The 26,521-nt window shown below is 36.7% G+C and overlaps 1 protein-coding gene and 1 long non-coding RNA gene across 4 annotated transcripts; one reads left to right on the top strand and one right to left on the bottom strand.

Moving 5' to 3' along the window:
- Window positions 1-813: 813 nt before the first annotated feature.
- Window positions 814-5,568, bottom strand: LOC115950381. Its single transcript, XM_031067586.1, has 7 exons — window positions 4,476-5,568; window positions 3,369-3,544; window positions 2,769-3,221; window positions 2,013-2,636; window positions 1,879-1,961; window positions 1,447-1,737; window positions 814-1,300 (listed from the first exon to the last, which is right to left on the bottom strand). The coding sequence occupies exons 1-7, from the start codon at window positions 5,566-5,568 to the stop codon at window positions 814-816; spliced, it is 3,207 nt and encodes a 1,068-aa protein (XP_030923446.1).
- A 3,245-nt stretch (window positions 5,569-8,813) lies between these two features.
- On the top strand, window positions 8,814-13,384 carry LOC115994950. 3 transcript variants are annotated; one of them, XR_004093283.1, is made up of 4 exons: window positions 8,816-9,024; window positions 10,309-10,398; window positions 12,376-12,660; window positions 13,097-13,384. It is a non-coding gene; the product is annotated as an uncharacterized LOC115994950 (long non-coding RNA). The 3 variants fall into 3 exon arrangements; XR_004093284.1 differs by having other exon boundaries at window positions 8,814-9,024; window positions 10,309-12,660; window positions 13,112-13,384; XR_004093282.1 differs by having other exon boundaries at window positions 8,814-9,024; window positions 10,309-12,660.
- Window positions 13,385-26,521: the final 13,137 nt, after the last annotated feature.

The following is a 26,521-nucleotide window of genomic DNA, read 5'->3' as shown; positions in this document are numbered from 1 at the left end:
TACAATCTAACCTCTTTCCTCTCCATCTTCACTGGCTCAAGAGACAATCAGTCACAAGTTTTTATCCATTTTTTGTTTGTTTTCATTTTCTTGTTCGGCACTAACACAGTGTGTTTCGGCAGTTTCGCCCGATATGGCCTATACGGCCCAAGTCAGTGCAAATCGGCCCAAGTCTGAGCTGCGTCGGTGCGAGTTGTGGAAAAAAAAAACACATGGCAGGATGCGGCCCGACGCGCAGGCAGTGGCGTCCCTCGCACATCGTAGTGTATGACGCTAGTGCGGCTCCTCTGGCGCCGCGTCCGTGCTTTCCAAGCTTTCGCACTCTCCTCTACAATGTATTTTCCAATGTATCTAGTCCCTCCAATTATCAAAATCTTACTTTTTAGAGCCATTGAGTGAGAATTTCGAATGAAATGGATTAATGGGTTAAAGCAAAACAGAGAGTTTGGACTATCTTAGCTAGGGTAATTCTCAGTTTCAAACAAAGGAAGTAAGAGATCCTTAAAAACAAGTACGTATACAGAAACGTCTTTGTTTGACTCCAACTTTTTTTTTTAAAGACAACGTATCATTCCTTAATTCCATTAGTTATAGGTTTTGTTATGATATTTCGTCATGCAATATGCATGAGGGCTCATAGTCATAGTGGCTTCTCCTTTTCATTTATTTATTACTTTTAGAATCACTCAATTAATAGTCTACTTTCATCACCAAAAAAAAAAAAAAAAAAAAATTAATAGTCAACTTTAATTCACAAAATGACGTAAGGCTTTTCTTTTTTTTTTTGGTAAGATAAGATAACATTAAAAACAACTAAGCAGGAACAAGTCTATTACAATAGGAGTTCTCCTTATCAACAAGGAGTATATCAACCACCACAGGCGGTGGGTTCAAAAAAACAACAAAATTAGAAATGGAGCTTCCCCCAAATTTTGCCAGCACGTCTGCACATTGGTTCGCCTCACAGAATGTGTGCACAACCCTCTTGTTGGGAATGGCAGCTAGCAGCTTCCTGCAGTCAGATAACAAAGGTTCCATTAAAAGATTGGCCTTACTGTTATTCATTAGCAAGACAATGCTTAAGGCGTCCATCTCAACAATGAGGTTGTTAAGCCCAAGATCTTTGGCGATTTCCAAACCATCACGAAGAGCCCATAGCTCGGCAATGGTGCTACTAGTGTATCCATGAGCCCTGGCATATCCTATAACCCAATTTCCCTGGTGGTCTCGAATTAAGCCCCCTCCCCCTGCCTTACCCGGGTTCCCCAAGGCAAACCCATCAGAGTTAAGCTTCATCAGCCTAAAGGGGGTTTTTCCCAAGCCACCTGAATCACCTTTTTCATTTTGTTGCACCGTTCCTTAGTCCCAATGGCAAAGAATTCTACACTTTCTTTAATACACTTCGTATGAATCAATTTATCAATAACACCTGTCTTGAAATAAAACCTGTTGCGAGCAAGCCAAAGCTGCCAAATTCCCATGGGAAACACAACCTTCCACGAAATGCCCAAAAGATCAGAGATAACCCCAGTAGTGCAGTTCAATTCCAGCCACTTCCCTATTGGTTGATCAAAAGTAGACAAAAGATCACAAGGAAACTTGAGCTTACGCCATAGATCCTGCGCCACACAACATCTTCTTAATAGATGGTCCACCGATTCATTCTCCTGGTGGCAAATCATGCATAAAGGGTTGAGGTTTAAACCTCTTGAACCTAGAATTTCACTAGTAGGCAAACTGTTATGCAAACACAGCCACATAAAAAATTGGATCTGTGGATGTGTGTCGGCCTTCCAAATCCACGCCATAGAGGAAATACCCAGGTTCAAAGGGTTTGAACCCCTTGCTAACAAATAAGCAGACTTAAGAGAGAATAACCTATCCCTTGAAAAAGCCCAAGCGAGAGAGTCTTCAGCCTCTTGGTTAAGCGCAAAAGGAGTGGCCCTAACTAAATTCAGAACCTATTCCGGAAGCTCAAAAGAAAAGTTATATTCATTGAAACTTTGAGCTACCCCTTGCTGAACCGTTAGTTGATCTTCATCACGGTGTAGAGGGCCTTCAATGATGCTTTGGAGAGGCCCACATGGCAGCCAAAAATCCTTCCAGAAATTAATTGAGCTGCCATTATTAACAGTCCACTTAAGACCCTTAACATAAACTGGGCCCCCAACTTTACAAGCAGCCCAAATTCTTGAGCATGGCAGTTTTATACCCTCTTGAGTTAGTCTTCTTGTGGATAAATATTTTGCAGTCAGCATACGCGCCCAAAGAGCCTCATGCTCAGATGCCAAACGCCAACAAAGTTTCGCCAACAAAGCTTGATTCCTATGTCTTGTTTGAAAAAGCCCCAGACCACCTAGCTCCTTTGGCTGCGTAACAGTTTGCCAATTTACCATGTGCATCTTTTTCTTCTCATCAGTGGAGCCCCATAAGAAATCACGCATTTTCTTATCAATATTATTACAGACTTTTATAGGAAGAGCATGGCATTGCATATAGTAATCTGCTATAGGGGCAGCCGCTGCTTTGATGAGCACTAATCTACCAACTCTTGATAAAAGTCTCGACTTCCACCCTGCAAGCTTAGCTTGAATTTTTTCAGCTACAAAATTGAAAGCATTTCCATTTCTTCCTTGCTATAAGAGGGGAAAACCCAAATATCTACCCAAGTCCGAGGTTTCATAAATCCCCATCTTATGACACAGTCTCCTTCTTCTTCTCCTAGCAACATTAGGGGAGAACAAAATGCGAGATTTAGCTTTATTAACCTTCTGCCCTGCAAGGTTACAAAAGTGATCTAGCACATCTATAATTGCCTCACAGTTTTTAGAGTTTGCCTTTGCAAAAAGTAACAAATCATCAGCAAAGAAGATGTGGGAGAAGCTAGGGCCATTCCTTGATGCCTTGATTGAATCCCACCTCTTTTGCTCACACATACCTGATATCTGAGCCCCCAAAAACTCCATGCATAAAATAAATAAATAGGGCGATAAAGGGTCACCTTGCCTTATTCCACGTGAGGGCTGGAAGGAATCCATCTTGCTACCGTTTATCAAGATAGAAGTGGTAGTTGATGAGACACAACTCATTATCAATTTGACAATATTTTCAGGCAGACCAAAGTGCTCGAGGACCATTTTGATGAAACTCCATTCAAGGCGATCATAAGCCTTCTCAAGGTCTATCTTGACGATCATGTACCCATCTTTCCCTTTTCTACCCTTAAGGGAATATATGAGCTCTTATGCTATAATCATATTATCTGAACTTCTTCTCCCTTTAAGGAAAGCAGCTTGCATAGGCGAAACAAGGGAGGGCAGGAGAGGTCTAAGTCTTTGCACCAGGATTTTTGAAACGATTTTATATACCGTATTGCATAAACTGATGGGTCTAAAGTGACCCACGATTTCAGGACCTAATTGCTTGGGTATGAGCACAATAAGGGTCTGATTTAGGAAAGCAGGCATCTCATGGGTTTCAAAAATGTCCCTTATAATCTTTTTAACTGATTCACCAACCATGAGCCAAAACCTTTGCAAGAAACCTGCATGAAGGCCATCAACGCCCAGGAGCTTTATAGGGCTTCATAGACTTAATAGCACGCCATATTTCCCCATTGGAAGGAATATGCACTAAAGAATTGGCCTCTTCTTCATTTAGACTAGCACACCAATCAGAACTCCAAGGATGCTCACGGGGCCAATAGCATTGTTCAGACTGGTAAAGCTTTTGGAAATGAGTTAAGATAACGTCTTTAACTCCATCCAAATTGTGCACCCAATTTCCATTTGCATCTTGGATACTGGTTATCCTATTTCTGCTTCTTCTGGCAAGAGTAGACTGATGGAAGAAAGTTGTGTTCCTTTCTCCAAAAATAATCTAGTTGGTTCTTAATTTCATGGCCCAAATTTCCTCCTCAAGAAGAAGGAGTTGGTTGTATTCCTCAGTAACTTGATCTTGGAGGTTAATGAGGAAGGAGTTGGGACAATTGGCAAGGGCTTTTTGAATCCCCAAAAGACGGTTAAGGATCTTCTTTTTCCTCAAGAACACATTTCCAAAAATTTCTTTATTCCATTTTTGAGCTCGATTAATGAATCTAGCAATAGCAACCTCCAAGTTGTCATCCATACCTACCCAAGCTTCACGAACCACAGCTGGAAAATCCTTATGACTCAACCACACAGACTAGAATCTAAAAGGCCGATTTGAACCTTGCCCAGTGGCTGGGTTAAGGTTAAGAAGTAAGGGGCAATGATCCGAATTAATCCTGGCCAAGTGAGTGACATTTGCTTCAGTGTAATAAGCCCTCCAATCCGGATTTACCCAACACCTATCCAACCTGCACTGAATCAAATTCCCAATCTCTCTTTTATTCGACCAAGTAAATTTGGGACCGGAGAAACCCAAATCCATCATCTAACATGTGTCCATGCAATCCAGAATGGCATTAACCCTTCTCTAACTAATGGGATTACCCCCAGACTTTTCTTCTTCTGCAATCACTTCATTAAAATCCCCCATGATAGCCCAAGGCAGATTATGCAAGGAAGCAAGCATTTTTAAATTATCCCATAGCACACATCTCTCAGCAAATCTAGGGCTAGCATAAATGGCACTAATTAACCAGTTTAAAGGTTGAGATCTTACCCGAATGAGAGCGTGGATTTCCTGCTCCGTTACTACCAGAACATCCACCTGGACCCGGTCAGATCTCCAGAGCATCCAAATGCCTTCAGCAAACCCAATAGTGTCTGCAACTGCACAGCCATCAAAAGGCAAACCCTCTATAATTTCAGTTGCTCTTGCTCCAGACAACCTCGTCTCAGTAATAACCATGAGAATGGGAGCGTGCCAATCAACAAGATCCATAACAGCCTTCCTGAACTCGGGCTTCATTGCACCCCTACAATTCCAGACCAAAATATTCATGATTTTATTTGGATAAGTGGTAGAATCAAACTGGGATAGAGAGGAACCCTCCTCGGTGTCTCTCAACCTCCATGCTTCTAGGAGTTCCATCTTCAACTCTAGTCGCCCCCTGAGCAAGGTGACCGAGTGTTTGATAATCCCCATCGTGCTCTGTAAGGCCTTGATGAGCATTGTTAAGTTGATCACATGATCTGCAACCTGCATCAACTTCACTTTGTGGAGATTTCCCAGCAACAAGCACTCTATCGGCCTGTTTTGAAGTGTCTTCCTCTCCGTGATGTCTGTCCGTGTCCATTCGGCTTCTGCCTCCGCCAAAGATCTTTCTGAAATTTGCTCCCTTGATTCTGTTGCTGACAAACTAGAGCTGAGCACTGGAGGGATCGGCACCGCCAGTCTGTCTGTTAGAAACCTCCACCAAGGGTTCGGAGTGTTCACCCATGCTTCGTCCTTCATCGACAACCACCCCAGCCTCTTGCTGGTCTCTGTGAGGGGAAAAAGGTTTTTCCAGGCAATCATCAAGTCCATCTCGAACCATTCCCAAATCTTTGTTGGGTCTTGTCTTATCCATTTGATTGTCTCGTCCCCTACTGGGATGATTTTCCCTTTGTAGCAAATTGCCCATTTTTCCTTCCTCTCCATTTCGACTAGTATTCTTGTTGTTTCTGGATGATTCTGCGTTTTGTCCTTTTCAATATTGCGTATGTGCTGATCTCCAACCATTCCCCCCTTCTTCTTTTTATTTATTTTAAATTTTTTTATGAATCTCAAAGTAGGGTTTCATTCCATTAAATTTTGGGAAAAATTTGTTACATGCAGTTGTTACAAACATTTACGCACTTAAATTTTTATATAAAATCATTTTAAAGATATCATACAATACAATTTATGATCTCATCTAGCCACACTTTTAAATTGTGACAGTGTTGGACAAGGCTTAGCAATGGGTTCTTGTATATTGTATTGTCTTCTTATATGGCTGAAGTTCCACCGGATCACCACCTAACATGTGTTGGTGTGGTTGTGTTCTCCAAGACAGCAAGACTTGGGTTTTGTTGTGAGTCCCACATTGACCATTGTCTAGTTTATAAATTATTGTGAACCTATTTTGATATCTTAAAATACGGGATTTTGTATAAACATGGGCCTTAAGTATGTGCCTTGTCGCTTGTCCTATTGCGCATGTGAATCTAAATCAATTTCTCTTTTCTTGCCTTTTTTGTGCTTTTGTAACTGTTTATGACTATTTAGTTCAGGCCATTGGAGATTAACTTTCCTTGTAAGCTAACTTATTATTTATTACTATCTGAACAAGTCGATGACTTATTTAACGCACCATTATAATACTTTCCCATAAGTTCAATTATTGTTATCACGATTAGAATACTAGGTATTGTTCTTTTCTTCACTTTAAAGTGTTTTTCCTTTGCCGCATATTTTTCTCTTGTTCCAATGATATTTTTGTTGGATTGACAAAAAGAAAGGTATTAAAAACAAGTTTACACCAAGGGTTCCAAAAATGAAAAATCCAATAGCCACAAACGTCTATAAATGATAAGCAACAACATGGGGCAAGTTATTGAAACCCAAGAAAGACAAGCAATAAGCGGGCAACTAGGCGAGACACACGTCCGTAATAAATATTAAACAGGACTCACATCTCATCTAGGCCTATTAACTAAAATATCAAAAAAAGCCCACCATAGCAGTATATGATTAAACAAAAGGTCTAGTGTTTTTAACACACACCAGCAGATGTAACCAAATCTCCAAAGAATATGATTGGATTTTTTTTTTTTTTTTGGGGGTTTTTGTAAATCAATAAAATAAGCTTATAAATTCTTTTTTTTTTTTAATTATTAAATTTAAGAGAAGTTCATGTTTGATTGCAAAGTGTAATTTTACAAAATTTTAAAAGATATCAATTGAGCAAAAAAAAAATCCTTTTATCATAGTAAGCAAACTGCTAGCCTATTAAAAGACCTTATTTTGCAATACTTGGCTGGCTCTAAATATTTACTTTAATTGATGCACAGGTCATAACCACAAGTCCCACGATGCACAAATTGTTAGCTAACATCAGGTTCGGATGAATTTTTTATGGCCCTCCCATTAGCTAAAGCAAAAGAGTATCCGATTTGAGACTCCGAGTACTTCACATGTTCTACAACAAAGAACCTCATAACAAGGATTTTTTAAATTTTCATTACAAGAAGCACAATTTGACTAATATTCACCGGGAAACAAAGTTACAAACTAAAGATCCAAGGGTTTACATGACACAAACAAGGCCATACCTAACAAGTAACAAATACCACATACACAACATAAATTTTATTTTTGAGCAATGTCTATTTCACACACTACACTGTGTGTGTAAGTGAGTGTGTGCAATAGATATTTCCCTATATTTTTATTATAGATTGTAAGATAGTAAACACATTGCCACAAAGGAATGTTCCAAGTTTTAGACAAATTGATCCAAGTCTTCATCCGCAGTGGTGTATTTCACCTCTGGATAAAGCTCTAAAGCCTCCAAACCAAAAGAGGCCTTAACCTGAGTTTGTAAGATGAGTAAACATTCGGTCCGGGAGTGGCGTAAAACCAGTGTTTTACGCCACGCCAATGAGAGCTCGCCACGTCAAAAAAAACTCCAGACAGCAAAAAAAAAATAAAGACTCTCCCACAAAAAACCCTTCACGCACGCACAGACCTTCCTTCACAGCCTCCTTCAAGCTCAGAAAAAACCTCCTTCACGCCGAACCTCCACAACCTGCTCGCACGCTAGCCGGTTCACGCCATTTGCTCTGCTTCCTCTCTTCCTTCACGCCGAACCTCCACCACCGCCACACAGATCGCCGGTTCACGCCATTCCTCTGCTTCCTCTCTTCCTTCATTAGAACAAACAAACACTCACCCTCCGTTCTCATCAAAAAGGAAATGCTCAAAATTTGAAACTTTCCGATGAAGCAAAGAAAAAATCTGAACACCCAATTCGAAATCCAAATTGGGGAAAAGGGAAAATCATGAAAAACAAACCTTTGGATCGTAGCTCACGTCGGCTCCGGTTTGTTTCCAAGCTCCGGCGAACTCTTCTTCTTCGAAATCGTTCTGCTCCGGCGATCTGTGTGGCGGTGGTGGAGGTTCGGCGTGAAGGAAGAGAGGAAGCAGAGCAAATGGCGTGAACCGGCGAGCGTGCGAGCAGGTTGTGGAGGTTCGGCGTGAAGGAGGTTTTTTCTGAGCTTGAAGGAGGCTGTGAAGGAAGGTCTGTGCGTGCGTGAAGGGTTTTTTGTGGGAGAGTCTTTATTTTTTTTTTGCTGTCTGGAGTTTTTTTTGACGTGGCGAGCTCTCATTGGCGTGGCGTAAAACACTGGTTTTACGCCACGCCCGAACCGAATGTTTACTCTAACAAGTTATGCACTAAATATTGATGAAATGAAGTCAATCGTCCAGAAAAATAGTCAAATACAACTAATGTGTACATAATCACTGCTTCTACTTAAATGTTTTTATTATTGTTTCTAATATGTGGATCTTTGGTGTTAACAGTTAGCTGGTTTGACTAACAGTACTAAGAAATGAAAGAATATAATTCAATTTCCCTAATAATTAAGATGCAAAAAAAATAAAAATAAAAATAAAAATTTCCCTAATAATTAATTAATTATCCAAATTGCAAATGGGGTAATAAAGTGTGTCTTAACAAATTAGATCAAAAAAACTCACACGTCTAAGGAAGGAGGAGATACATGATCCAAACCAATTTAGATCCATAAGCAAACTGTAACACCCCAAGTTTTTCTTTAAATAATGTGTATATTTTCAGTGAGGGCATTTTTGTAAAATTGTCAATAAGATATTTGTTATGAGTGGTCCGTAATCTCTCCCATCCTCTCTTCATTCTCACGGCTGATCTCTCCTCCTATCTCTTATTCACTCTTCTTCTTCGCCAATGATGACCGAACCCCAAAGCTCCCATCTCCTTCATCATTTCTTTCCCCTCTCTAGTCGAAATCTCTTTGTTAGGGAGGATTATGTCTCCATTGATTCTCCTAGTAGCCAAAACTCCGAGAGATTTTGAAGTGCAAGAGACCCAAGGTAAAAATCTAAGTTTTCTCTCAATTTCTTCTATGAAATCCTTTGGGTTTTGTTATTTTATGATGTTTATGGTATATCCTTGATGGGTTTGGTGAGTAATAGAAGATTAGAGGATTATGAGAATTTGGGTAGCAAGTGTTTTGTTTAAATCCGAAAATTTCAGTTCATTAGTGGGTTTTTGCTTTAATGAGATGATTTGGTAAAACGTTTTTACTATGGGTATTTATCCTATTTTGTTTGTATTGCTTTTTGATGTTGTGGGTTTTGTTTTAGGGGTTGTTTTATTAAGTTGTTGGGACATTTAAGACTTTATTTGGAGGTTATTAATTTAACGAGATGAATTGGATGTTTTGTTTGGCAATCATGTGAGTTGGGTTTCTTGTAAAATCATATGGGTTTTTGAATTATGTTGAGGATTGGGATTTATTTTTAAAAGTGAATTCCTTGCATTTTGGGATAGATTTTGACATATGTGATAGTTGATGGTATTGACTATGAAATTGTTTAATTGATATGTACATTATGCTTGTTGCATGCCAAGTGTTTGATAAATTGCCTATATGAGTTATGCGATTGAATTTCTTGACTTGTGTTGTGATGATTGTTATATGAGATTATGGGTTGTAATCCTAGTTGTTTATATGTGCTAACACATGTAGCTCTAAGGTTTAACCAAGTCTCAAAGCTTTTGGCATAGTGTTAAAATTATAGTATTTTTCTTTTGAGACTCTAAATCTGTCTCTGACAGATTTGAGTAAGCTGCACTATGTGATTTTTTATAAATTATAGAAAAAAAATTTTGAACCGAATTTTTGATGGTACGTATTACACATATAAGAGCTTATCCCTATTTAATTTTAAGTTGATTGGATAACTTTTCATGGACCAAACAATTTTTACAAAAGAGCTGACCTGCTGTGTAGTGAATCTGAAAGTATGACGAGTATGTTGGGATTTTGTGGAATTTACTTGAAACCTTCATTGAGTGGGTTGGCTTGTACATTCTTGTGTTTTCTTCAACATGTGTTTTACTTAGTTAATTTTTATAATGGTTTGGTTTAATCTCTTGTAGTAATGTATTAAAATTCTTTGATTGTGTTATGGTCCTTTGGATCACTTGTATGCTTGTTCAATGTCCGTTGGGAATAGGTGCCTTGGGATAGTCAAGTTAGGCTTTAGGCCCTTGATTTGATTTTGGGGGACCATTTTCGATTTATGGAGACAAGTTTGAAAGTACTTTGTGATAGGCCTTGTTATTGATAGACTTGATCATTGTGTTTCTAGGTTTTGAGATTCTCGGCAATGGACCCAGTAATTGGATTGCTTGCTTAGGTGGTGGTACCCAGTTGAGGTAAAATTGGTTGCCCTTTCGAGGTAAGTAGCTTTTTAATGGGAATTTTTGGAAAATAACCATGTTGCATAAACGTTGTTTTTGAGTTAAACACATTTTGGAAAATTATTTGTGGAACTATATCTTTCTAAAAACTATTGTGTTGTAACCTTAATGTATATGACTATTTATGAAAAATGCATCATGTTTAATATTGCATATGGGGAAATGCATGAATATTTGGCATGGGAAAGAAAAGCATCTTTGATTAAATTCTTGAGAATAGATTTTATGGATTTATTGCATTATTCGCAAAATTTAAAGATGCTTTGATAATTGGGAGAGTTGATACAAAATCTTCTTGACAAGAAATGAGTTTGAAGGCTTTGAGAAGCTTGTAAATATCTTTGGATATTAAAAGGTTTTGTGAAACTACTTGGAAATGAATTGTGTTTTGAATTCATGTAATTTGTGAGCTCTTTATGTTTTACCCTTGTGCTGTGACGTGTGATTACCCGACGATTACCTAGCTAGATACTATATTCTGTGTGACATTGGTATCTTAGCACCTGTCCTTGTGATGGCATATGAGTTTCGTCTTTGTGACGGCAAATCAGTTCCGTCTTTGTGACGGCATATGAGTTCCGTTCTTGTGACGGCGTTAAGTTTCGTCTTTGTGACAACAGATTAGTTCCAGCTATGTGTCGGCCATGAGTTCCATCTTTGTGACGGCAGTTGAGTTCTGTCTTTGTGACGGCGTTGTCATGTGGCCTTTGGTTGGATTTTCAAGTTTCAAAATAGTGTTTTGATAGCTCACAGTATATAGTATGTAGTTTCATGTTGAGATATTTTAAGAAAGCTTTGTGCTGCATGGTTTTAATCATTCTTGTTATTTTACTAATGAAAATGAATTTATTGGATTTTCATTGAAATTCCCAAAGTATAACATGTTTTGTAAAATGCCCTTTATCATGAGACTTGCATTTTCCTCACCCCCATTAATTATGTTACTTACTGGTCTTTAGCTCATTCCAATCTCCAATAGTTTTACAGAAAAATTAGCTACATGTCGGGCATGGAGCTTAATTTGTTGGTGGTGATTGGAGTCCTATATTAAAATTGGGAGACTTGGGTTATAAATGGTTGATGACTCAATCTTGCAAAGTTTAACAAGGTCATAATTAATTCTATTGGAGGTTGGGTACTTGGGGTTTGTTAGCCTTAGGCGTGTTAGGCCTAGCTTCAATGTTGAGGTTGTGTATTCTAGAAGGGATTGTGATTTTGTGTTATCCATTTGAAGCTTTGAAATATATTCATGTATTATTTGGAAGCACATGATTTGAGTTATTGTTTGTAAATGTGTTATAGAGCTCTGACTTGTAATATGGAGATTTTAGTATGGTTATTTATTCTTATCATGTATTTAGGAAAAAAAAAAAACTCCTAGTTCTTGCTCTTAATGGTTCTTCTCACGCTTTGGACCTTTTTGGGTTTGGGGTATGACACAAACACTAGAAATCAACAGATGAAATTGTGCTTACTAACATTGGATTTTCTTTAGAAGTTGATCCTCCAAAAGATAAGTTTTTTCAAGGGTCTTGCCAATCTTCTTCTCCCATAGGGAAACAATCTCATTGAAGGAAAAAAAATATTTGCAGGGGGTCTATTATGAAGGACCTTGTTCAAGGTTCTTGGATCGTCCACTGCTTTTATAAGTCGCAATATCCTCTTCTTTGGAAAAAATTACTGTTAACATAGAAAATAACAATTCCTTGGTCATCTTGAACCAAAGTAGTTGATCTAGTTGACTTATATCTAGTGAAAGGTGCACACACGCACGCACATACATAAGCAAATGAGAAAGTCTTGAAAAGTTTACTTATATCTGGTAAAAGGTGCATGCACGCACACACGTACATAAGCAAATGAGAAAGTCTTGAAAAATTTAAAGAGAAAGATGATTGAATTTATATTAATACCTTTGGTGTTTCCATCTCCAATTATTTCAACTTTGTCCCTAGGAGGAGCTGTGAAACTGCCAGTGCCACCTGTTAGTGCAATTCCAAAGTTGAAACTGCCAGTGCCACCAGTAAGTGCAATTCTGTAGTTGGGCAAAAAGTACCCAGCAAAGCCATTGGACACAAGGTAGGTATAAGGAACTCCTTCAGCCTCAATGGATCTTCGGATGCTAGCCTTCACCCTGAGATGATGTTCAATTGGATCAACTGCCTTGGCACGATCCACATCAACTCCAAACTCGGACAGGAAGAACCTCTGAAACCCACCAATATTTCATTGTATATAATGTAAGTTTCTTGATTTCTCATGTAGTTCAACAATTACAAGCCAAACAGCTAATAGAAGAAGTTAAATTGCATATTTGGTCATCAACTTTTGTTTTTTTGCTTTAGCATGTTTCAAAAAAGTCATTACCATCATCTGGTAGGAGTAAATTGCTGAAATAATAAATGAATTAATGAAACTGAGGTCACTTTGAGGATGTTGGGCCTATGACGTGACATGAATTCCATTTATCACATCTACAATTTTCATTTATTTTATGGTGATAAGTATCTTTTTGAAACAATTTTGAAAGTAAAGAGATTAAATTTAAAGGACGATTTGATAGGCCAAAGGTTGTTAAATACTAAATAAGCAACTTTACAAAAGAGGGAAAATAAAGTTGGAAAAATATTAAAAAGATTTAAGAAAGATATGTGCCTTGCCTTGATATTTCCACAGCTTCTTTGATGGCAGCAACAATCTTCACTTGATCAGCTATCTGTTCTGGCGATCCAAGTGCAGAGATCACTCCATCAACTTGCTTGATTGCCTTAATCCAAGCTTTCATGATGATATATGTCTCCCTGTGAAACAATCACAACTTCCAAGATCAATATACTAATCCAAAGCATTAACAACACACCCACGATGTGGAGAACTAGAGTTTGTACATACATGGAGAAGTGTCACTCCAAAGCTCTTGAAGCTCCCAATGAGTTTAGACTTTTCAGGATTAGAAGCTGTGTTTTCTCTGACCAATGCAAAAGTGGGGTGCCCAGCTTTCGCACTTTCCTCCACAATGTATTTTTCAGTCCCTCCAATTATCAAAATCTTGCTTTTTTGAGCCATTCAAAGAGAATTTAAAACTGAATGGATTAATAGGGTTTAAGAGAACCAGAGAGTTGGACTATCGTAGGGGTAGTTCTCAGTTTCAAACAAAGGAAGTCAGAGCTCCTTAAATACAAGTAAATATACGGAAACCTCTTTGTTTGATTCCCTCAACTATTTTTTATAAGACAACATATCATTCCTTAATTCTCTCAGTTATAGGTTTTGTTATGATATTTCGTCATGCAATATGCAAGGGGCTCATAGTCATAGTGGCTTCTCAATTTCATTTGTTTATTACTTTTAGAATCACTCAGTAGTCTACTTTAATCAACAAAATGACTTAAAGGGTTTACAATATTACGTATATGCTAATCTTTGATCAATATTCATAGACACTTACACTTTACTTTTAGGGGGCATTTGGTTCTTCATGATGTAATATTACACTATAATATTTGGTTCTTCATGATGTAATATTACACTATAATATTATGTTATTGTAATCTTATATTAATTTAATCACAATATAAGAATACAATATTACATTGTTTAAGAAGGTGATGAGATAAAAATAATGTAATATATTTTGTAATTTTAAATTATGGTAATGTTAAAAAAAATAAAATAAACTAAAAACTTTAATATCACATCTCCCATTAAAAGCACATCACAGCAAACCAAACGAGTTGGAAATACTTGTAATAAGGTTGTACAAAATTTAAGTTAGGGTGTGCAAAAATATTTTTAAGGAAAAATAAAAGTATTAAACTAACCAAAAAAAAAAATTTTATATATGATTTTTTTTTTTTTTTGAATTCAACGGTTTATTTGAACCTCTTGAATATATTATAGCATCGCCCTTACGTTAGGACATACATTAATAATCCATTTTAGGAAAAAATTTATGGGAAATTGAAAAAGCTAAAAGCTATCACAAAAGTTTGATAGGTTTTTCAATTTTTGATAAAAAATTTCCTAAAATGATTTACTAACATATGCCCTGAGAGCATTCACATCAAGGATCTCAAAAAATTTAGCATTTAGCATTTCAAAAATCTATTTTATCTATTTTCACAACTCATTTTACAATACACCCAGCATCAAATATTCTATTTTAACATAAAACACATTAAGATAATATAAAAAAATCAATAAAATAATATATCCCACAACAATATACAATACCCACATCCAGAATTCAGGGAAAAAAAAAACACACCACATCTGGCTACAACCAGCACCCCCTTAGCCACAGCAATTGCACCTTAGCCACTGTCACACCCTCTACCACCATAATCACAAAAAATTGCAACCCACCACATCCAAAAAAAAATTAATCACCCAAAACCACCATCATCGCCACCCACAACTTGCAAATTAGAACCCCACCACCGAATCAATCAACCCACACCAATCTCTCAGCTACCCCGATCAACCCACACCCACAACTAGCATCCAAAGCCACCCTAATCAAACCATGAACCCAACCACCGAAAAAAAAAAAAGAAAAAAAAAAACCCATAGAATTTAAAACCCATCGAAATCAATCAAAACCCACCAAAATTAAAACTTATCGATATCAAATCACAAACCCACTGCAACCCATCCACATCGAAATCAACCCACAATCCACGAACCATCGCAAAGACCCATAATCCACGAAAAACCATCGCAACCCAGCCACAGCAAAGACCCACAACTCGAGAGGTAGAGAGAAAGGGATACGGAGAGGCAAAGAGAAAGTTAAAGAGAGAGGAGACAGAGAGAGAGAGAGAGATGTAGGGAATTAACCCGAATTCCCAACCTGTTAGAAACAAAAAAAAAAAATAGAGAAAACACACGCCAAAGAAAATAATCACACGCACAAGATAATATTTACGTGGTTCGGCAATTTACCTACGTCCACGGAATTGCAGAGATTTCACTATTATCAGGGGAAAATACAAAATGCGGCTACAATTTTTTCTCTCATTCTAAGAAACACGAGAAAAACAAACCTTAATCACAAAATTGCGTTTTCTACATCCTGGGCACAGAATTCACAATGGGTTACAAACAAAACTAGGCTCCACAAAGCCCAACAAGAGAGAGAGAGAGAGAGAGAGAGAGAGAGAGAGAGAGAGAGAGAAATAAAATAGTAGCAACTTGCTACAATAAGGTGTTAGTAATAGAACCTTACTGTAGCAAGTTACTAAAAAATTTTAAGATTTGGCACCCACGAAAAAAATGGGTTTTAGGTAATTTTGTTGCTAAAATAGGATTTTAGCATTTATCACATATTTGGTGTGAATGCTCTAAGAAAATACGTTAGTAAAACCCTTTAATGAATGATAGTTTTTCAATTCTTTGAATGTCATGACACCTATTTTCTTAACGACTAGATAATAACCTACCTGCACACTCTAGAGTTTTGTGCTAATTGCAATTACCCATGTAGTAGAAAGTGTCACAACCTTCACTTGTTCCTTTTGTAATCCCAAAGACCGCTGGATTTGCATTGCATATTCAAAGTTAGTACATGGTAAAACTTCAATTCATCATGCGTAGGTAGAAGGATATTGATTTCTAAATTAACACAAAGATATATACTTCTAGAAGGGTAAATGATTTCACCTTACAATGGTATGTCCATGTACTAAATAGGAAATAAACAAGAGAGATTAGAGAAACATTGGATCCACTTTAGATTGCCTCTTCTATGATTGATGACAAAAATTTGAATTTTAACAATTAATTGATAACATAATTATTAATCTTTGATCACCTTAAAATTTTGCAAGCATAAAAAATATATGAAGATAATGTAGTTTAACGGTGGATTTGTCAATATTCAAATCCAATTAAAAAATATTGAGTGGTATAACATTACTTAAAGTTACACCAAGTGTAACTTAAACCCAACCATATATATATATATATATATATATATATAAACATAATGGCATTTAAATTGTGTGGCCTCTTAACTCGTAAGCATATGTGAAAAAAATTCTACAAGGTTAATCAAAAATCAAACTTTTTCGGTATTATATATATTATATAATATCGATTTTCGTCTAGTCTAACACATCAAATGCTTCTTATGCTTTTGTGCTTGGCAATTGCTTTGAATCTAAAACTCAATATATCAAAAGAATTATAAAAGAGATATCAAGTGCCACATCAAATCGGACACAACTATTTGTCGCTAAATATCCAGTTGGAATAGATTCTCAAGTGGAGGAAATAGAATTGCTTTTGGATACAAACTCAAATGGTGTTCGCATGCTATGGATTCATGGTCTTGGGGGAGTAGGTAAAACTACAATTACAAAAGCTGTTTATTATAGAATTTTTGATCATTTTGATTGGAGCTGCTTTCTAGAGAATGTTAGAGAAAAGTCATGGACAACCAATGGCATAATCCAACTAAAAGAGACACTTCTTTCTAAGATATTGCAAGACACATATTTAAAGGGCAACAATGTTCCCAAAGGAATTGAATTGATAACAGACAGGCTTTGCCACACAAAGCTTCTTTTAATTCTTGATGATGTGGATGAATCAAACCAGATAGAAAATTTGCTTGGAAGATGTGATTGGTTTAGTTCAAGAAGTAGAATTATTATAACAACAAGAGACAAAATAGTGGTAACCACTCTTGGAAAAGATCATCTAGTTTATGAGGTTAAGGAATTGAATCAATGTGAAGCTCATGAATTCTTCAACTTGCACACCTTCCAAATGAATAAACCAGGGGAAGACTATTCAAAAGTTGCAAAGCAAATTATACATTATGCCATTGGTCTTCCATTAGCACTAAAAATAATAGGTTTTGTTTTGTGTGGAAAAAGTATACATGAATGGGAAAATGCATTAGAAATGTACAAAAACATTCCTAAAAACAAATTCAAGAAAAGCTCAAAATAAGTTACGATGGATGGGAAAAAACTGAAAAGGATATTTTTCTCAATATTGCTTGCTTTTTCAAGGGATTTAAGAAGGATTATGTTACAAATATACTAGAAACTTGCAATTTATATCCTTGTGATGGTATTTGCAAACTTATCGATAAGTGTCTCATAACTGTTAATCAATATGGCATATTGTCAATGCATGACTTATTACAACAAATGGGCAAGGAAATCGTTCAACAAGAATCTGAACAACCTGAAAATTGTAGCAAAATATGGTGTTATGAGGATGCTTATGAAGTGCTAACCAGAAATATGGTACAAGTTCTTTTACTTCGCTTTTCCTTTTTCCAAATATTTTTTTGTTTAAAATTTCCAAATTTTTATGCCTTTTAAAAATTTATATAATTTAACTTATTTGTTTTATTCTTTATTCAATTAGGAGTCTGATAAAATTCAAGCAATGATATTGCACTCACTTGGACCGGTAACCATGAAATTGCAGGGTGAACCTTTTGAAATGATGAAAAATCTTAAATTTCTTTTAGTTAAAAATGCTCACATTTGTGAAGAGTTTAAATATTTCCCTAATGGGTTACGGTTACTTGAATTACATGATTTTCCTTTTTTCCTGGCCATCTAAATATTGTCCACAAAAGCTTGTTGCACTCAATGTGAGAGGGAGTAATCGCATTAGAATGGAGACAATATTCAAGCAGGTATGATTATTAGTGTTAGGACATATGTGATTTAATGTTAGGAACATATGTCAAATTAGAATTGGCTAATCCTTTGACAAAATGCACTTTACTTGTAATTGGGTAGATCTAGGATGTGTTTAATGTTTCAAAAAACAAGGTTTCAAGATTAAGTGTTAAAACCATGCAAGCCTGTCCAAGAATCAAGTGAAGAAGTGTTGGATTTTAAACCTCGACAGAGTTTGTCCAAGAATCAAGTGAAGAAGTGCTGGATTTTAAAGCTCGACAGCTAATATCTATCGAGGTTTAAAAAGCTGTTGAAGCACGATGCTCGACAGCTTCTCGACAGATAAGCTATCTATCAAGGTTTATGAAATTCAGTTTTTCAAATCTGATTTCAATCCAATCCATGAATACATGTTTGAGCTTTCTTTTCTCACAACCCTAAACATATATAAGGATTGTTTTAAGGGCCGTCAAAGGTTGCGCGAGTGTGAAGCAAAGTTGTGTTCATGCAAATTGTGACCGGAGACAGAATTTGTCCCAGTTTATCTTTTTCTTGAAGAAGCTACTGTGTTTGTACACCGTAGGGTTTTGTAACCAAGGAGCTTCGTGATCTTCATCGTGTTGATGAACTGAAGAACTTTGTAGCAAACATCTTTCTCAAGTTAGTGAGTAAGCCGCGTACTGGGATCCACGCATCGAATTAGTTAGTCACGTACTGAGAGCCGTGTAATAAAATAAGAAATTGTAACTACAGAATAAGTCCAGTTGGATATTGGGGTAAGAGTTCAATTATAAGTTGGTATAAGGTACTGAGATTCCTTTACTTGTAACCACTTGTTGTGATAATAGTGAATTCTCGGGAGTGGTGACCTTAAAATCACCCGGGTTTTTTTTTTTGGTTTTTGTCGTGTAGATTTTCCCCATTCGTAAACAAATTACCGTGTCAATTTATTTTCCACTGCACTTTAACTTAGTTGGTGATTTGTTTGTGCTACCATGCTATTACATGCTAATTGAATTAATTAATTAACTTGGTTAATTGAATTAATTAATTACTCACAAGGGATCAATACATTCTTAGCCTATCAATTAGTATTTATGAGTTATAATTTCTTAAAACTTTTTTGAATGTTGGCCAAAACTAAATTTTGATTTTTTTTTTTTTTAATCTACAGGGTATCCAATTTAAAATTTTTAAACATATCAAACTTCGAGAGTGTGGCACCATTATAGAATTACCTGAATTGTGTGCCCCAAACCTAGAGACATTGGACCTTTTTTCTTGTAAAAAATTAGTTATGTTTCATGAGTCCGTTGGATTTCTTGGTAAGCTACGGAAATGGGACCTCACATTCTGTGATAGTCTTCAAAATCTTCCAAACAACCTCAGGTTGAAATCACTTGAAAAGTTATATGATCTTTGTGGATGCTTTATGCTTGAGAAATTCCCCAATATTCATCAAGAAATGAAATGTAATGTAACACCAACACAACATGTGATAAAAACAATAAAATGTGTGAACTGAATATAAGCCTTACTAAAAACTAAAAACAAATTACACAACACAAAACAAAAAAATAAATTATTTGTGGTTAAAGTTCTGAACGAAGAACATATTCTTTCTAGTAATTCATTTGTGAGCTATCTTTTATTTTTGTAAAATTGAATAATACTGTAAGGATTGGTTTGGTATAGCTCAATTTGCATTGTTTGATTTTGTAGAAAAAATAAGTTATAAAATATAACTGCATCTATGTAAAAATAAATAAATAAATAAAAAAGAGCAATTTATTAAGAATGTAGTAAAAAATTGTACATAACTAAAATAATCCGTTATATCTAATAATCCCCATTGTTTTTTTATTTTTGAAGAATTTTGATCATTTGGCAGCTTTTGAGAGTTTTTTTCTTGTGGTCATTTCAGGAGGTTTGGATATTTTAATAATTTCAGCCAGAGGGATATGATTTTCCTGGTTAACAAAAATAAAATAGTAAAAAATTTCAACCCCAAAACACCTAAAATAAAGAAAAAAATATTTTAAAAAATGATTTTATACCTAAAGAAGTAAAATGCCATCCCTAATTAAACCAAACACTTCTTATTTATTTACAATGGTAAAATGCATTTATGCTTTTGAGTTTTGAGCACAATGCCTTTTCCAGCCCACATCCTCCATATAATCTTTGAAAAAAAAAATGAAATTGAACCAAAGTCTAGTCCTGGTTGGTAACTTGCAGATTACTCCCAATGATCAACCGTGTTTTTCTTTTTCCAAGTCAATATGAATATGATGGAAATATAGTAGTTTCGAAGAAATTGGGTTTTGGCCAATTCTTCTTCTAGACTTTTGACTTTGATAAGGGTAAAATTGTGAATGTGAATATTCATGAATATAGTATCATGAAGCGACGTTCAAAATAGACCCGTCGGCCTCACTTGTCATAAATGGAAAGCTGACACTACTAAGCTGAAGGGAGTAGGCGAAACTGACGACCTCGACGAGGGAGTTGGCGAAGCTGACGACCCCGACGAGGGGGTAGGCGAAGCTGACGACCCTGACGAGGCTGACGACCTCGACGAGGGAGTAGGCGAAGCTGACGACCCTAACGAGGCTGACGACCTCGACAAGGGAGTTGGCGAAGCTGACGACCCCGACGAGGGGGTAGGCGAAGCTGACGACCCTGACGAGGCTGACGACCTCGACAAGGGAGTAGGCGAAGCTGACGACCCCGACGAGGGGGTAGGCGAAGCTGACGACCCTGACGAAGCTGACGACCTCGACGAGGGAGTAGGCGAAGCTGACGACCCCGACGAGGGGGAAGGCGAAGCTGACGACCCTGACGAGGCTGACGACCTCGACGAGGGAGTAGGCGAGGCTGACGACCCCGACGAGGGGGTAGGCGAAGCTGACGACCCTGACGAAGTTGACGACCCTAACAAGGGAGTAGACGAAACTGACGACCCTAACGAGGCCGACGACTCCGATGAGGGAGTAGGCAAAGCTGACGACCTTAACGAGGCTGACGACCCTGGCAAGGGAGTAGGCGAAGCTGACGACCCTAACGAGGCTGACGACCTCGACGAGGGAGTAGGCGAAGCTGAAGGCAGTAAGCTGAAGGCAGTAAGCTGAAGAGAGTAGGCTGAAGAGAGTAAGCTGAAGATAGTAAGCTGAAGACCGTAAGCTGAAGGCAGTAAGCTGAAGGCAGTAAACTGAAGGCAGTAAACTGAAGGCAGTAAGCTGAAGAGAGTAGGCTGAAGAGAGTAAGCTGAAGATAGTAAGCTGAAGGCAGTAAGCTGAAGACTATAAGCTGAAGAGAGTAAGCTGAAGGGGATGCACAAAGCTAACGGTCCCGACATAACCTTGACTTGGCTTCCACGCATGGGTATATAAGGAAATACCTTGCACATCACGCTCAGTGTTAAACTCCTACAAGGAAAGGATTCCGTAAAATACGCTCATAAAGACTCCTATAAGGAAAAGACTTCTATAGCAAGAAAAAGAGGTCAATCCTCTACTACTATAAAAGCCCCAATATCCTCACTAGCTAAGGTACGCAGAATTTACCCTCTCTAACACTTTAGAGTTGTGAGAAGTTCTAACTTGACATTCGGAGGGTATTTGGCCGGCACCACACCGGTGCTCTCTACGAGGTCTTCTCTTTTTGTGTTGTGCAGGCATTGTTTCGAGCACGTGAGTGTCGTGTAGCTCACTGACGATTTTTCGGCATCATCGGCATCATCAGACTTAAAAGTCGTTTTCTTTGAACTTTCAGTGGTGCTTCTTAGTTCTTTCCTGTGGAGGAAACGGCAGAAGATTTTTTTTTTTAATACTTCTTTAATTAAAGCGCATCCGGCCAAGAATAATTTCTCACCCAATTTATATCTTTACTTTGGTTGGTAGGTTCGGGTTGGAGAATTGAGGAAATAGAAAATTAGAAGGTGATAAAAGAGTGGGGGATAAAAGAGATTTAAAGCCTAAGGGTCTGTTTGGATAGAACTTATTTTGTTGAAACTGAAAATTGAAAACTGAAAAGACTGTAGCAAAATAATTTTTAAATGTGTAAATAGTACCGTGGGACCCATTTTTAATGAAAAAATTGATAAAAAATGAAATTTGTGGATCCGTAAACAGTGCACGGATGCACTGTTCACATAAGACCGGTCAAAAGTTGCGGCTACTGTTGCATGAATAGTAGTCGCTTGTGGGAAAAACGCGTGAAAAAAAAAAGAAAAAAAAAAAGGGAAAACGCAGAAACGCAAAGCAGCAAAAACGCAACGCTATCCAAACATTACCTAAGAATCTTTCAATATCGTTTTGTGTAATTCAAATGCTAAAAAATGTGGGTTTAATTTTTAAACTACTAAAAAATTAATATGATTACATATTTAGAAAATCTAACTTTTAGATTGCAAATTTTTTATGTTCTAAGTAACGTGCATGTCAAATTTCATTCAAATTGGATATTATTTACTATTAAATCGATAAACTTATTTTTTTTATACATAATTTAGTAGTTAGTACTACAAAAAATTGAAATTTTAATATTTAATTGATAACATAATTATTGATTTTTTATCTTCGTGAAATTTTGTAAGTATAGATAATATAATAAAAAAAATGTAATCTTATAATAGATTTGTTAAAATTTACATCAAATAAAAAAGATGTAGGAAGTTTGTAGCCATTGCCTACAAACTAATTTGTAGGCAAACTACAAATTTTCTGACGAAAAAATTTGTAGGCAAACTTTGTTCTTTATAAATCAATAAAATAAACTCAAAAAGCTTCAATCTTTCGATTTCAAGAATTATTTGTATAATTTTTTTTTTTTTTAATTTAAGAGAAGTTCATGACTAATAGCAAAGCGTAATTTTACAAAATTACAAAAGAGATCAAGTGATCAAAATAAAAGAAGACCGCATAAATTTTCCTTTTGTTTTGAAGGACCCCGCAATGAGAATAAACCAACAAGGCAACAACCTACACAGCAAGCTTGAACCAATCACCTTACTATAGGAAATACCCTTTGGCTTCAATGTCATATGATGTTACTAACTTGCTTTATGGCTTTAGTGCTTTTAATTTTTAGCACTTTCTTGGTTCTTTCAACGTTGCTCAAAGCATATATCTTCCCACTTTGGATTTGAAATGTCAAAACGCGTGGGATCGTCGGTTACTTGGAGGGACACTGCCAGTCAAGGAACAAAAGTTCGTGTAGTAAAGACTAAATAAAGTTCGTGTAAAGAAGAAATAAAGGACACTGCCAGTCTGCCAGAGTGCCAGCAAAGGAACTTTGATAACAATAAAAGTTTGCTTTTTTTTTTTTTTTTTTTCTTTTTTCTTTTTTTAATTTGCGGTTCCCTTACTCTCACGTTTTAATTTTTTATTTATTTTTAATTCCCTTCTTCTTTATTTTGAATTAAAAAAACATTTTTTTTGGTAAATAAAAATGGGGGTTAACTAAGTTACGCCAGTCCCAGATAGGGCACTTAAGTTAAAACCCGTTAACCAACCCTTATAGATGCCTATTAATGAAGAATTGCTGGCAGCGAGACTTAAACTTAGGAGGGTTAGATGAAGTGCTCGAGCCTTAGCAAAACACTCTTACTATAGCTTCTCATACCTAAATTTAGGTAGTACCATATACCTTTATTTTTTAAAAACTGCAACCCAATTGCCAAAACAAGACATCAATAAATGTCTTCTCTTCCCCTCCCTTTGTTTCACTTTGAGGCATAAGTAGAGATAATTTCTTAATACTCAATCTTTTTTATATTTTCTTCCTCACATGTTTCTATGTCAATCTTTAGTTGTTCAAAATTGGAATACTCTTTTACACTAGAATTTGTGTATATGTTTCTAAAAAAAAAATTGTGTATATTTCAATGGGTCATTTTGTATATAGAAATACAAAGAAAGAACACTTTTTTCCCCTTTTACTAAGTAACTTTACGTTTCCTTTTATTTTTATGAGTTGCCCTTAGTATTTGGTTTTAATTTGGTTTGGATCTCATGCAAACTCTTCAGTATCATCCTTAATTGTAATCATTATCTTTTTTTTTTTTTTTTTTGATAGAAGCCGTGTATTGCCTAATATTTGTATAGGTAATAGGTAGCTTTTTTTTTTTTCTTTTTCTTTTTCTTTGCCTTAAACTTAATTTTGAGACGCATCTTCAATTTCCTCTTTCAATTCAGTTTTAGTCTTAGATTTTTATGATTGTTGCCTTGATGTTGATGATTAGATCATTGAGCTTCAGTGTGGTTAGGTTTTTTATGCTGGAGAGGTTACTTCTCCCGTTCTCCCTACTCCGTAATCATCTGGAAACAAATTTTTTTGAAGCACAAGGTAGTAGGTACAACAACCACGTTTGATGCAGGGTACAAGCAATTGAAACTTGAAACATGTTTTATGTTTTTTAATATAACAAAGATTATTTATGGGCCTGGTTTTTCTTTAGATATTTCTTTCAACTTTCTATTTTCTAAGTGGAAAGAGTGCTAATCAAGACAGTGCCCAGGTTTTTTGTCTTCGTTGTTTTTTTTTTTTTTTTTTTTTTTTTGAGAATACTTCGTTGGATTGCATACATTAATTAGTGCCCAGGTTTATTGACTTTGTCATCTGTATACTCTTAGTGTAATAATTGTTTTGTTATTAGTGATAATTGTGATGAGTATTATGCGTTTGTGAGTGAAATTATTTTTTCATCACACCCGTAAGTTTTTTTTTGTGATTGAAAAATGTAGTAATCCAAAATTATAATGGATGCAAATTATTAACCCTTACCCAAAAAAAAAAAAAAAAAAAGAGTTTCTGAGAACACGATATAAAAGGGTTATTATGTACAACATTGTCCTAGCAATGTAAATTTAACATTGTAAACTAAAAAAATATGTACAACATTGTACAAGGAGAGGGGAGAGTGCCATTTTTGAAAAATCTCACTAACTATAGATTATGTGAATGTGTTGTTTTTGAAGGCTAATTTATACCACTCGGAGTAAAATTCCATGCAAATTGGATTTTTTTTTTTTTTTTTTTTTTAATATACAGAACAATGCTTCAAGATAAAACTATAGTATTGACCATCATGTTGGGCACAATTCCACACACCAAGATTCAAGATAAGGAGAATCAAAATGATTTGTTCTTACTTGAGAGAGATAATCAATTTGGGTGGGAGAGTCTAGGTCAAATCAAACTATCTGAGGGAGAAAAAGAAGCTAACGAGATAGATGAACAAAGTTTACAAATTCTCACTAAAAAAATTAACATGACTACATATTTTGAAAATCTAACTTTTTTTTTTTTTTTAAATCTAACCATTGGATTGCATGTTCTTTATGTTCTTAACATGCATGTCAAAATTCATTCAAATGGGATATTATTTACTGTGGGGCCCAAATGATCTATGGGCCAGGCCCATCTACCCAGGGAGAATCCGGAGGCCCAAGCCGAGGAGGGCTATGGTCCAAGCTCGACGAAATAGCCTTTGGATACCGCCGAGGACAGCTCAACCCTCGGCAGATCCAAAGTCCCCCCAAAGAAGAAATAAGGGTAAAGACGGTATAGGACTGAAACTTGGAAGAAAGATCTAAAATATCAAGGGAAAGCTGCTGTTACTGCCATTTAATGCTCTGAACCTGACAGAGCCGCAGTCTTTAGCTTTTACAACCACCCCCAACGACTTTGAATATGGGCTGATGGGACAAGTATCAATTTTGGAAAGATTGACCCTATACGTGGACGAAGGACAATAAACGCAGGCGAATATAAAAGGAAAAGGAAGTAACCTAAGGGAGGGGTTGGGAAAAATGGCCAGAAACCAGAGCCTCCCAACCCACCTCCAGGAGAAAGACTCCAGGGGTGAAGGAAAACCGAAACTTGTATGAATACCGCGAAAAACCCACCGCCTATCGATCAAGGCCTAGCCTTCCAAACCCACGCTCTACAAATGATATTGTTAGGGGCCTTTTCACGCGCGAACCCGACACTGTTACGGTCCGCCACGAATCGCGTCCTTACAATTGGCGCCGTCTGTGGGAAGGGCTTGTGTGTTGGTATAGGAAGTGGGTCGGTAGAGTTTCTTCGTTATATCTAACCGCTGGTTATGAAATTCTAGTATAAAGTTCCGTTAGGAACTACGTTTCTTAATTAGGGGCTTGGTTGAGGAGCTAACTCCCTTAAGGTCAAGGTCCCCCGTAAAGAGCAAACTAGGCACTTTGTAACGTTAACTGTATGGATAAACTCTAGGGGCTTGGCTGAAGAGCAAACTCCCCTAAGGCCAAGATCCCGCACAAAGAGAAAACTAGGTTTTGGACAGAACCAAGGCATTGCATGGTCCTCGGACCCAAGCCTCAGGGGAAACCAACTACCTGGATGTAATGAAAACTAGGTTTTGGACAGAACCAAGGCATTGCATGGTCCACCGGACTCAAGCCTCTGGGGAAACCAA

The sequence above is a fragment of the Quercus lobata genome, chromosome 6 (genome assembly GCF_001633185.2).
Source record: "Quercus lobata isolate SW786 chromosome 6, ValleyOak3.0 Primary Assembly, whole genome shotgun sequence".
In the NCBI taxonomy this organism is placed as follows: domain Eukaryota; kingdom Viridiplantae; phylum Streptophyta; class Magnoliopsida; order Fagales; family Fagaceae; genus Quercus; species Quercus lobata.
Note: the sequence above shows the minus strand (reverse complement) of the source record. Positions and strands in the feature narration are given on the sequence as shown.